At 36.3% G+C, this 13826-nt stretch overlaps 1 protein-coding gene across 1 annotated transcript; it reads right to left on the bottom strand.

The window, feature by feature from the left end:
• Positions 1 to 2293: 2293 nt before the first annotated feature.
• Positions 2294 to 5377, bottom strand: LOC113280350. Its single transcript, XM_026528989.1, has 7 exons — positions 5287 to 5377; positions 5052 to 5240; positions 4079 to 4891; positions 3823 to 4011; positions 3349 to 3730; positions 2953 to 3226; positions 2294 to 2809 (listed from the first exon to the last, which is right to left on the bottom strand). The coding sequence occupies exons 1-7, from the start codon at positions 5375 to 5377 to the stop codon at positions 2294 to 2296; spliced, it is 2454 nt and encodes an 817-aa protein (XP_026384774.1).
• Between the last annotated feature and the right edge of the window lie 8449 nt (positions 5378 to 13826).

Here is a 13826-nt window from a genome sequence, read left to right as displayed (position 1 = left end):
CTTCTGCAATCAGCTACAAGACCACCTGAGCACCATCAGAACCACCAACTCCATTTCTGTATCTTTTGCACACATCCACACCAATAAAAACTGCACAAACCCATTTCTTCCTCTCTTTTACAGTTTTGACAAAAATAACGAAATCAGGATAAGACTGCTCTAAATAACTACATCAAAATTCGAAAATACAGAGAGTAGAATCCAGATTTGTCATCGCTTCAAACACATCTTCTTCTTATAATAACAAATTTATTATCGGTTTTCCAGATCTAAAATAGCAGATGAAAAATAAATCAAACCGATTGAAAACAAGAAAAATTCAATCAAATACATGAGATGTCTTTGAATCAATTGAGAAATCCAGATTAAATGACTTAGATCAAATCGGTCGGTTAATTAAGCTGTTAGTCGTAATCTATAAATCAACTGAAACAAAAAAAAATGTTGGTGCTCTGAGATGTAATCTATGTAGAAGAAAGAAAACCCTAAAAAATGATTGCAAGAGAATAAATTTACCTGTTCATCATTTCTAGTGATGAAGTCTTCTCGATCTTTCACTGTTGATGATTTTCTCGATCTTCTTTAACACAAACAAAAAACTCATTCAAAACAGATATCCTCGATCATGAAACAAGTCTGATGATTTCCGGTGATGAAGTCATCTCGATCATTCACTGTTTATGATTTTCTCGATCTTCTTTAACACAAACAAAAAACTCATTCAAAACAGATATCCTCGATCATGAAACAAGTCTGATGATTTCCGGTGATGAAGTCATCTCGATCTTCACTGTTGATGAATGAATCTGAGCTTAATTGAAAAATAATCGATGAATAATTTCGCCGGAGCCGAGAGAGAATGAATGGAGAAGACAGAGAAAAAGAATAGAGAAATGAAAATATCTTCTGATATTTTTCTTGTATAAATATGAAAGGTTAGTTTTGTCAATATCAAAATACATAATATAAAATTACGGGCCAGATCTGAAGAAAATTTGATATTTTGGGCCTGGTAATAGCATTTTCCTAAGAACCGTTTTTTGGGGACTACTAAAAAATGGTGGGGGACTACTCTCCATTTTTTTGGGTGGATATTAGAAGTAATATTTAGTCACCCCTTATCTAATTTTTTTTAATACCAAACTTACCCTTAGTAATTAAATTAGTTAGTTCAATGATTAATTAGTGATTAGTTAGGTTAGATTAATTAGTTGGGTGTTTTTAAAAGAATAATTTTTGAGAAGAATGTTTTTTTTTTTTTTTTTTAAAGATGGTTGATTTGGAAATTAGGGTTTTGGGTACTTGGGTATACTTTACTAAATCTTGGTTGAATTGGCATAAACTTTCGTAAAGTGAAAATTTTATAAACTAATTTCGGCTATGACAGTAGAGTTCGGCTACGAAATCTGAAGAACAGGTAGCCGAACTCTTCTGCTAGTGTAGTTCGGCTAATGCTTCTGAAGACACAGGTACCCGAACTCATCTTTAATGGAGTTTTTTCTTTCAAAGAAAAGTTCAGTTAGGAAAACAAATTGCGAGGTAACCGAACTTTTAGTTCGGTTAGGAAAAAAATCTGCGACGTAACCAAACTTAAAGTTCGACTATGAATTTTTTTTTGCGATGTAAACGAACCAAAATTTCGGCTAGGAAAAAAAACTGCGGCTTAACCGAACTTTTTTCTGAAAGAAAAAACTCCATTAAAACTAAGTTTGGCAACCTGCTCATATAAACTTTTTTTTTCGAAATAGCCGAACTTTCCTTCATGTTCTTCGTTTCCATCAGGTTCGGCTAGTTCGACAAAAATTTTCCCAAAATTCCTAGCCGAAGTTCTCTCGGCTACTTCCATTTTCAACTCATTTTGACGATTACTTCTTATTTTTCCAACCAAAAACGAATGAAAAATAACGGGTTTGTTATAATTTTAATTTTGATTTTGTTAATGATTTAAATTAAACTATATATAGAGGTGGCGGCCGTGGTGGTTTGAGGTGGTCGATGGAGGTGGTAGGTGGTGGTCGGCGGTGGTGGTGACGGGAGGAGGTGGTTATATATATATAGGTGGTTATTAGGTTGGTTTTAAATTGAATTAGGTTAAGGGTATGTTAGTCATTTATAGACTTTAGGATATCCTTATAAGTATAAGGTAGATATTCCTATCACAAAGTAGTCCCCACCATTTTTGAGTAGTCCCCAAAAACCAGTTCTTTCCTAAAATATGGAGTTGACAATGAATGATCCATTTTGTGGGTCTTCTATATGTTTTTTTTATGCAAAAAGTAGTTTATTAATAGAGTTAAGAGTTTACATTGTAGTCCATATCAATCCACTCTTTTACATCACGAGGAAGAACAGATTGATATGTAAAAGATGACTTAGATGTTCTAGCTTTCTTAGCTAGCTTATCGGCAACACCATTTGCATCTCTTTTAACAGAGATACATTTCCACTCATCTAATTTTTCTAACAGATATTTAATGTCTAAGATAAAATGATTATTTATCCAATGAACATAAGATGTTTGCTCATTGATTGACTTAACTACTACCTCACTATCACTCTCAAAAACTTCTTTATTATAGTTTCCATTGCTTGCAAAAGTAACAGATGCTAGCATAGCTCTGCACTCTAGTTCCTCCGCTTCTATTCCTTTCTTCATTCCTCCATCAAAGTACTTCCCTTGGACTCCAATGCAGGTACCTGCAAAATCTCTAAAAATTAGTCCAATGACCCCTTGAGAATTAAAATGCATAAATGAAGCATCTAAATTGATTTTTAAAAATCCAGGATCAGGGGGCCTCCATCTTTGAACCTGTGAGTGAACATTGTGACTGTTTGAACTATGAGTATTCAAAACAGTGAGATTATTAATCCTGCAACTGAAATATCCCTGTTGGGATTCTTATTCTGAAAATTTTTAGTGCATTTATCTTTCCAAAGCATCCATGAAGTAACCATAATAGTTTTGTTTATCTCATCCCTTGTAATACCAGAGCCAAAAACTAGTTGAGCACCTACTGAGAACCAAGAGATAACCCAGTTCCTAAAGGAGCCATGTTGTGTTAAAACTGTGCTCACATTTATATTAACTGCTAACCAAACAGATCTTGCATAAGGAAAATCTAAAAAGAGATGATCACAAGATTCAACTACATGGTTACATAAGCTACAATGAGTTTCAATGCCAGTCTTATAGCTAGAAAGCTTGTCTCTAGTAGGAATAATATTCCTAATGCATTTCCAAGCAAAAAGTTTTACTTCATGAGGGAGTTGAACTTTCCAGAGAGATTTCCAAACCTGAGTTGGGATTGTAATGGAACCTGCAGTAATGTTAGTTCCTTTATTCAATACATTGTAGATAATACATTGTAGATACTTTTAACATTGAATTGACCCTTTCTATCAGGCAACCGAATAAGATTATCCTTACCAGTAGCAGGCACAAACATATTAATAATTTTTTCAGCACAATCTTTGTCAAACAGATAATAGATTAAGTGAACATTCCAGAATCTAGTATTCTCTATAAAAAGATCAGAAACAAAAGTATATGAAACAGTGTTCACTAGACCATCAGCAGGAATATGTGGATGATGAAGTCCAATAACCCAGCTATCAAGCCAAATTTTAGTTCTAGTACCACACCCAATAGCCCAAAAACTGCTATCTTTTATAATATCAATACATTTATAAATGCCCCTCCAAATCCAGGAACAGTTTTCATTGAGCTTTTCTAAATGAAAAATGCTACAACCTTTAAAATATTTAGCACTCAAAATTTCCACCCACAATTCCTCATCATATGTGACAATTTTCCAAACTAACTTGCAAATGAGAGCAATATTAAGAGTTTCAAGATCTCTAAGCCTCCTAACTCTTTTACTTGATTAATACTATCCCAAGCTACAAATTTGATGCCTTTACCTGTCTTATGACCCCACCAAAAATTAAGCTGAAGAGAATCAAGTTTACTAAGCAAAGTTGTAGGAATTTTAAAGCAAGCCATTTGATAAGCTGGCAAAGAATTCAAAACAGATTTTATCAAAGTAAACCTACCAGATTGATTTAAGGTGATACTCACATAATTTTTTAAGTCTAGCCTCAAAAGATTGCACAATAGGATCAAAAGATTTCAACTTAGAGTGTCCTAGTAATAAAGGTGCACCTAAATATTTCTCAGAATCAGTAACAACAGACATTTGAAGAGATCCAACAAGAAATTCACAGTATTCAAGGTTTAGATTATGGCTAAAATAAACACAAGACTTATCAAAGTTTAGCATTTGACCAGATAAAGTACCAAAATTCTGCAAAAGCTTCAAAATTTCATTAACATGTTGCATATCAGCTTGACCAAATATGAGAATGTCATCTGCAAAAAGAAAATGAGAGATAGCTGGAGCTTTCCTAGAGACTTTGACACCAGTTAAAGTTTTATTAGTCTCAGAAATTAATAGAGACCTAGAAAGATATTCCATGGCCAAGATAAAAATATAAGGAGATAAAGGATCTCCTTGACTTATTCCCCTAGTAGGCTCAAATTGATTGCAAGTAGAACCATTCAATAAAACACAAATATTTGTAGTAGTAACACATTGCATGATAAGATTACAAAAATCAGTTCTGAAACCAAATTTCAGTAAAATCTCATTTAGAAAATTCCATTCAAATCTGTCAAAAGCTTTTGACAGATTAAGTTTAAGAGCCATAGTACCAGAATATCCTTCCTTATGTTTCATAGAATGGATCATTTCATGAGAAATAATGATATTGTCATGAATTTCTCTACCTGGGACAAAAGCAGCTTGGTAAGGAGAAATCAGTTTTTTCAAATAAGGCTTGATTCTATTAGCCAAAATCTTAGATATGATCTTATAAGAAACATTGCACAAGCCTATAGGTCTAAAATAAGAAGGCAATTTAGGACATTTACACTTAGGAATAAGTGAAATATAAGTTTTATTAAGACTCCTAGGCATGTGACCACATTGAATTTTTTTTGACAACTTCAATAATATCGTTACCAACAAGTTGCCATTGAGATTGATAGAAACCTGCTTGAAACCCATCTGGTCCAGGGGAGCTCCATGGAGGCATGCTCTTAACAACACTCTCAATTTCAGAATCAGTAGGAATAATATTCAGAATAACATTATCAGACTCAGTAATAATTTTGGGAATCACATCAAAAACATTATTAGTAAAAACAGGATTGGAAGTACTAGCAACTTTTCTAAAAATGACTAGTAAGAAGATTACTAATATTAGTTCTATCCCTCAACCAATTACCATCAGAATCACTAAGCACATTAATGGTATTAGAATGCTTTCTTTTATTGACCATAGTATGGAAAAATCTAGTATTATTATCCAGATCCATACCAGTTTTATCTCTAGATTTTTTTCTATAGAATTCAGATTGTATTTTATACCATTTTTCAATCTCATTAGTAAAAAATTTAATTATGCTGAGTGTTAGAAAAGGCTTCATTTTGAACATTTTCCAGACTATCTTGAAGGTTTTTAATATTTTTCTGGATATCACCAAATTCCATCTTATTCCATTGTGACAAAGCTATCCTAGCACTATGTTGCTTTTGTTTTAGTTGAGGACTACCCTGAAAATCCAAATTCCAAACATTATCAAGTTGGTCTTTGAAACCATTATGACCTAACCAAGTTCTAAAAAACTTAAATGGTCTCCAGAGATGCTTAGGAATAGGATCAGTTATAAGCAAAACAAGACAGTGATCAGAAGCAATGAAATTCAAATGAAGCAATTTAGCAGAAGGAAAATTAAGACCCCAATCATTATTGCTAAGTGCCATATCTAATCTAGCCTTTCTACTTCCAGTTCCATAAGAGTTACTTTTCCAAGTTTAATCTCTTCCATCAAACCTAATATCAAGCAAACCTGCATCATTAACTTTTGTTTGAACCCATTTATCAGAATTCTTATCCAGATGGAAATTTAAATCTCCTACAACTAACCATGGTTGTTGAACATCATTACTGAATTCAGCCAAGAAATTCCATTGAATTTTCTTAGGTTCAGAGTAAGTAGAACCATACATGAAAGTAAATAGGGCTTTGGGTTTGTTAGGATCTAGTTGTATGACCACACATCCTATAATTTCCACATTTATACCATCCTTCCACATAAGAATTAAACCACAAGCAATACCAACTCTGTCAATACAAGTATAGTTGAGGTAATGGATTGACTGAGCAATTGATATCATTCTACTCTCATCTATCTTAGTTTCACAAAGACATATGAAGTCAGGGCTTTGAGTTTTAACCAAGTTTTGAAATTGTTGTTTGATAAAGTTATTAGCAATACCCTGTACATTCCAAGAAATAATTTTCATTTTGAAAACTAGGAAATAAAATTTGGTTAAAGAAAAGAAAGTAATAAGAGTTACCTTGGCTCCAACAGTGCTTCCAGTTTGCAATTCCCTAGCTGTGATTATGTTAGTTGTCTGTGATTCCACAAGTTTGTCAGCAACATTTTCATGTTCAAAAACATGAATATCTGGATTTTCACTTCTCTGACTTTTTCCAAGTCTTTCCTCCACAAAATCATCTTCCTTATCTCCTCTAGTTATAGATGTAGAACCAATCACATATCCATATTTAGGAGGAACAAAGACATTCCCCTTAGTGTTATTCTTCTGAATAACTGCAGGAATCTGTTCCCCATCTCTAGCAATCACAGTCTGCTTTGTAGCATCAATCTTTAATTCCCCAAAATAATGAGGCTTAGCATGAGCCTTAGTTAAGTAGTCTGCATCTGCCTTGCATACATCCTTATTGTGATTAAGAATATAACAATTGGGACATATCTTGTGCGGCTGCTTCTCATAAAAAAAAAATTAATCCAACAAGTTGAACCAGCATTTGTTTTTTCCATCACACCTCTTCTCAAAGGAAAATTAATATCTACTTGAACACAAGCTTTAACATGTTCACTGATGAGTGCCAAATATTGTATATATTTATCCCTTTTTGTTGGCATTTTAACTCATCTTTTATGCATTAATTCTACATTTTATCCCACATTCTGTATTTTCATTGTTTTCAAGAATAAATATTTTTATTAATTAATTTTGCATTTTTAGGTAATAAATAAAGTTCGGATGAGTCGCGGAGCAAAAAGAGCAGAAAAGTAGTGAAAAGCCGGGAGAAATCACGCAAGGAAGCCGCGAAGAATGGTGCGCACAACCTCATTTTCTACACACAAAAGCGCCTCCGTTCTCAGCCATCAGATCAGTTCTCAGAAGCATCCGACGGTCGCTCCTTCATAGAGCATCAAAATCTGAAGTCTCTGCCGAGCACCACAGCGCTGAAATTCCAAGCCTTCAGATTAGATGGTAGTTGAATCCAACGGTCGCTCCCTTGCTGGTCATCAACGTTTGATATCTCCGACTTACACTTCAACACCTAACCCCATCTAGAGCCGTTAACTTCGTTGTATCAAAAAATCTGACGGTCGCTACAAGCTTCACTTCACATCACTGTCCGATCTACCTACCATCTTCGCATCTCGCAGCTCAGAGTCACAGAACATCAAGATTCGGTAGACCCGCCTCACACCCTAGCGACCGAACCCATCCACCTAACCAAACACCCCCCTTCTCTCCCAAACAGTCGAGCCTCTCCTCCATCACCTCCCCTCTGCAGCTCTGCAGAGACACCATGTCCGCCACCACCTTCTCCACCTCTGTCACCACCTGCTCCGCCACCCACTCTCTGTCACCACGTCAAACAATGATAACCCATCATTGTTCCCATCTCCCTAGTCCATCTAATTCACTTATTCCACACATTTTCAACCGAAACCCTAAAGTGTGAAATAGGTAAATTAGGTCGAGCTAGAGTGAAATTGAAGGCATGGAGAGGTAGAGAAGGACAAATAGAAGCATGGGTCGACATCAAAATAGAGTGATTGTGTCAAATTGGGTGAGTAATCACCAACCCTAGCTACTGATATTTTGGGTGAAAATGGGTAGAACCCTAATTGTCTGTGGGTATAAATATGGGTGTGGGTGTGTTGTAGAAACTATGCTTGGAGTAGCCAACATCCAGGACTTTCATGTCCTGTTAACTGTTAATTTCTGTTAAATGTTAATTTCAGTTCACAGTTCAGTTTCATGTTCATGTTAGATTTTCATATCTTGTTAAATGTATCATGTTAATGTTTGTTATTACTGTTAGATGTTTGTGTTCATTGTTGATGTTTATGTTCACTGTTATGTTAAACTTGCTAAACTTGCTGTTAAACTTGCTGTTAGTTAAATGTTCATTGTTAATACTTGTGTCCTGTTAATGCTATTCTTTCCTGTTGATGTTTGTTACATGTTCACTATTGTGTTTAATTTACTGTCACATTTCCTGTTAATGCTAGGCTAGATATCTGTGAAGCATTGATGTAATTGTGCAATGGAAGAAATCAGTGCTCATAGCAAGCTGATTATCTTACCATTCTTGTTGTATGCTTAGGTTGCACTGTTGATTGAGCATTGGGAGAAACTAGTGCTCTTAGCAAGCTAGTTTTCTTCCCATTCTTTTAGTATACCTCCTGTAATCTTGCCTTAGCTTAGCCTTGCTCATTTTAGTTTCATTATCATCCCTGCCCTTGGCCTCAGGCCTTGGTTCATCTTGTTTTGTTTTGTTTTGTTTTTGTTCACTGTTTTATTGCTGTTTAGTTTTTAATCTGTTTAGTTTTTGCCTCACTGCCTTGTCTGTTGCTTCTCTGTTTCCTTCTTCTTTGCCACTGTGTTGCTTTCCTTTCCATTGCTGCAACTCTGTTGCTTCTCTTATTCCACTGCCTTGTGCTGTTGTGCACTTGCCTCTGCCCTGCAGTACTGCTGCTGCTGGTGCCTGCTGCTGTGTTGCCTCTGCCAAGCTGTTGCTACTGCTTGCATCTGCTCTGCTGTGCACTCAAGCCCATAGCTCAATCCCATTGAGCCCAAAAGCCCAAAACAAAGTTTAAGACCTAAAGCCCATAGTCCACATTTCTGAGCCCAAGCTCAGTTCAGCCCAACAGTTCCAAAGGGTATTCAAAGCCCATTGATATTCAAGACCCCTTTGGTATTCAAAGCCCATTAGCAAATTTAGAACCCAAAATAGCTAGAAACTCCAAAACACACCCAGTCTCTGTGGATCGACCCGTACTTGCACATTTGCCACTTTCGACACCGTGCACTTGCGGTTATAATTTGTAGGACCTTTTAGAAGCCTGCCAAGTTTTTGGCGCCGCTGCCGGGGACCATTTTGCATTTAAATAGAATATCTTTGGGGACTACCAAGTTTTTGGCGCCGTTGCCGGGGATTGGTGCTGTGTTTTATCTGTGTTTTTCTTTAGCTATTTTGTATTTCATTTCATAGCATTTGCATCTGCTTCACTTCATTTGTTGTTGGACCTGCTGTTCTGAACCTGTTTTTCCTCTGCTGGGACGCCACCAAGGAAAAGAACCAAAACCCAACTGGGTTTTTGCAACAATATCAGAGCAGCTGGGCTGTGCTAAAAAGGTAAGCCTAAACCCATTCCATTGAGAGAACCCAACCTGTGGGCTTCCAAATTTCTTTAATTGTGGGCTTGTAATAATTAACCCAATTTTTTGGGCTTTTTATTTTTCTATTTTGGGTTTGTAATAATTTATTTGTGGGCTTGTTTGTTTAATTTGTGGGCTTGTATTTATTTTGTGTGGGCTTGTTTAAATTCTTCCATTGGACTTGTATTTTGGACTCTGGGTTTAAACCCAGCTGAGCTTATAACTGATTGTGGACTTGCTTCCACTCAAGAGTGGACCTCGAAACCAAAGTTTTAAAACAAACGTCGGGCCTTAACCAACTGGGCCAAATTAAACTTTCAAAATTAAAACTTGGATTTTCGTAGGCCGCAGCTTCCATTCCATTAGAGGACAAACAGTGGCTTGCTCCCATTCAAAACCAAATTTTATTTTCTTTTAGAAAAAAAAAAAAAAAAAAAAAAAAAAACCAAAAATTTCCTTTGCTCCATTCAAAAACCAAATTTTATTTTCTTTTTAAAAAAAAAAAAAAAAAAAGTTTTATTTTCTCCCATTTAGTCCAATTTTAGTGTTTTGAAACTTTCCATGTCTCTACACTTTTTCTTTTGGGTTGATCCTCAACTCTTTAGACTTTTGGTGTATGGTGATTTTTGTATATAATCCAGTAGATAAATTTTTAAAAAACACTTTTGCTCCTTTTGTATATATTTGCTATCCAATATGATCTCGGCTGAAATATGTTGGATTTTTTGCCTTGAATAACGGAGTTTTAATTCTGCTTTCGCCGAAATCGGGTATTCTCTCTCCTTTTACTCTACTCAGCATGTCCCTTTCCATATGTTGCATTTAATCCTTTCCATATTTTGAAACATTGAGGACAATGTTTAGTTTAGGTTTGGGGGTTATAGAGTAGATACCACGATAATATGCCATAATTGAAAACGAACTCCTTCTTCTTTTTGAAAAAATTGAAAAATTCCAAAAAATTGAAAAATCAAAATTCAAAAATGAAAAAATCATAAAAATCATAAAAAAATGGAGCTCATTTACCTTGAAATGTTGACTCTTGTGCAAATATGTATTTTTATTAGGAGTCTCTAGTCTAGATATTTAGGCACCCTGATTCTAGCACAATTCACATTGTGATAAGAAATTTGCACGCGCACGATCTACCAATACATGTATGGCCCTCGATCTTCAAGGTGTTTGATAGAAGTTACGATTGCCAATCACTTTAGAATACTGAACGAAACTTGACTAGCTTGTTCTTTGGTTGGTTGGATAGAAGGTGGAGGTTACATTAAGAAAGACAACCATCGAATTTAACTGGGTGCATCAAAAGGGCTACCTCTTCAAAGTGTCATGTAATTTTTGTTTTCTTTTGTTATGTATCAAAAGTGTTCTATCAAAAAAAAAAAAAAAAAACGATGTATATATTCAAAAAAAAAAAAAAAAAAAAAAGAGAAAAAAAGAGAAAAAAATATCAGAAAAATACAAAAAAATTCAAATATTTATCAATTCCATCATCTCTTGTTCCAAAATAAAAAAGAGAATAGTCATGTAATAAGAGTCATGTAAATAGTCATTTTTTGTTTCATTGTAATAAGCAAGGAGGGTGTATGCCATTGATGTACAACGCGAGTAATTGTGAAATACCTCCAACTCATTCACAATTCTCGTAAAGTCCGGACAGCTAGCTAGATTTCGACCTCAGTTTTAGCCTGAGAAACTATCTCTTGGTGATTAGTAGTCATGACTTCAGATCTTTCTTTACACATGTGTAGATACACTTTACACTCTTATCACATGTCCTTATTGTTATCAGTGCTAGGATTGTGCCTTCGATAGCTAGATTGACATCTCCATTTTGCTGTGAGCTTAACTGTTTTGCACATGTCACGTTTGATGGAATATGATCTTATATTTTGTCCTTAGGTTGTGTAGGTACGTTCTAAGCAAACCTTCACGAGACTTCAACTCGTCCACTAGGGACACTTAGTGGTTTAAAAGGCTTAGTGCATACGCTAAATGCATTCGAGAGACCAGCGACAGGGTATAGTTAGGATTTCCTTAGTTTTGTTTTACTTGAGGACAAGTAAAATTCAGGTTTGGGGGTATTTGATGAGTGCCAAATATTGTATATATTTATCCCTTTTTTTGGCATTTTAACTCATCTTTTATGCATTAATTCTACATTTTATCCCACATTCTGTATTTCATTGTTTTCAAGAATAATATTTTATTAAAAAATTTTGCATTTTTAGGTAATAAATAAAGTTCGGATGAGTCGCGGAGCAAAAAGAGCAGAAAAGTAGTGAAAAGCCGGGAGAATCACGAAGGAAGCCGCGAAGAATGGTGCGCACAACCTCATTTTCTACACCAAAAAGCGCCTCCGTTCTCAGCCATCAGATCAGTTCTCAGAAGCATCCGACGGTCGCTCCTTCATAGAGCATCAAAATCTGAAGTCTCTGCCGAGCACCACAGCGCTGAAATTCCAAGCCTTCAGATTAGATGGTAGTTGAATCCAACGGTCGCTCCCTTGCTGTTCATCAACGTTTGATATCTCCGACTTACACTTCAACACCTAACCCATCTAGAGCCGTTAACTTCGTTGTATCAAAAAATCTGACGGTCGCTACAAGCTTCACTTCACATCACCGTCCGATCTACCTACCATCTTCGCATCTCGCAGCTCAGAGTCACAGAACATCAAGATTCGGTAGACCCGCCTCACACCCTAGCGACCGAACCCATCCACCTAACCAAACACCCCCTTCTTCCCAAACAGTCGAGCCTCTCCTCCATCACCTCCCCTCTGCAGCTCTGCAGAGACACCATGTCCGCCACCACCTTCTCCACCTCTGTCACCACCTGCTCCGCCACCCACTCTCTGTCACCACGTCAAACAATGATAACCCATCATGTTCCCATCTCCCTAGTCCATCTAATTCACTTATTCCACACATTTCAACCGAAACCCTAAAGTGTGAATAGGTAATTAGGTCGAGCTAGAGTGAAATTGAAGGCATGGAGAGGTAGAGAAGGACAAATAGAAGCATGGGTCGACATCAAAATGGAGTGATTGTGTCAAATTGGGTGAGTAATCACCAACCCTAGCTACTGATATTTTGGGTGAAAATGGGTAGAACCCTAATTGTCTGTGGGTATAAATATGGGTGTGGGTGTGTTGTAGAAACTATGCTTGGAGTAGCCAACATCCAGGACTTTCATGTCCTGTTAACTGTTAATTTCTGTTAAATGTTAATTTCAGTTCACAGTTCAGTTTCATGTTCATGTTAGATTTTCATATCTTGTTAAATGTATCCTGTTAATGTTTGTTATTACTGTTAGATGTTTGTGTTCATTGTTGATGTTTATGTTCACTGTTATGTTAAACTTGCTAAACTTGCTGTTAAACTTGCTGTTAGTTAAATGTTCATTGTTAATACTTGTGTCCTGTTAATGCTATTCTTTCCTGTTGATGTTTGTTACATGTTCACTATTGTGTTTAATTTACTGTCACATTTACTGTCACTATTGTGTTTAATTTACTGTCATATCTGTGAAGCATTGATGTAATTGTGCAATGGAAGAAATCAGTGCTCATAGCAAGCTGATTATCTTACCATTCTTGTTGTATGCTTAGGTTGCACTGTTGATTGAGCATTGGGAGAAACTAGTGCTCTTAGCAAGCTAGTTTTCTTCCCATTCTTTTAGTATACCTCCTGTAATCTTGCCTTAGCTTAGCCTTGCTCATTTTAGTTTCATTATCATCCCTGCCCTTGGCCTCAGGCCTTGGTTCATCTTGTTTTGTTTTGTTTTGTTTTTGTTCACTGCTTTATTGCTGTTTAGTTAATCTGTTTAGTTTTTGCCTCACTGCCTTGTCTGCTTCTCTGTTTCCTTCTTCTTTGCCACTGTGTTGCTTTCCTTTCCATTGCTGCAACTCTGTTGCTTCTCTTATATCCACTGCCTTGTGCTGTTGTGCACTTGCCTCTGCCCTGCAGTACTGCTGCTGCTGGTGCCTGCTGCTGTGTTGCCTCTGCCAAGCTGTTGCTACTGCTTGCATCTGCTCTGCTGTGCACTCAAGCCCATAGCTCATCCCATTGAGCCCAAAAGCCCAAAACAAAGTTTAAGACCTAAAGCCCATAGTCCACATTCTGAGCCCAAGCTCAGTTCAGCCCAACAGTTCCAAAGGTATTCAAAGCCATTGATATTCAAGACCCCTTTGGTATTCAAAGCCCATTAGCAAATTTAGAAACCCAAAATAGCTAGAAACTCCAAAACACACCCAGTCTC

The sequence above is a fragment of the Papaver somniferum genome, chromosome 5 (genome assembly GCF_003573695.1).
Source record: "Papaver somniferum cultivar HN1 chromosome 5, ASM357369v1, whole genome shotgun sequence".
Taxonomy (NCBI): Eukaryota; Viridiplantae; Streptophyta; class Magnoliopsida; order Ranunculales; family Papaveraceae; genus Papaver; species Papaver somniferum.
This window is presented reverse-complemented; position numbering and strand designations above follow the sequence as displayed.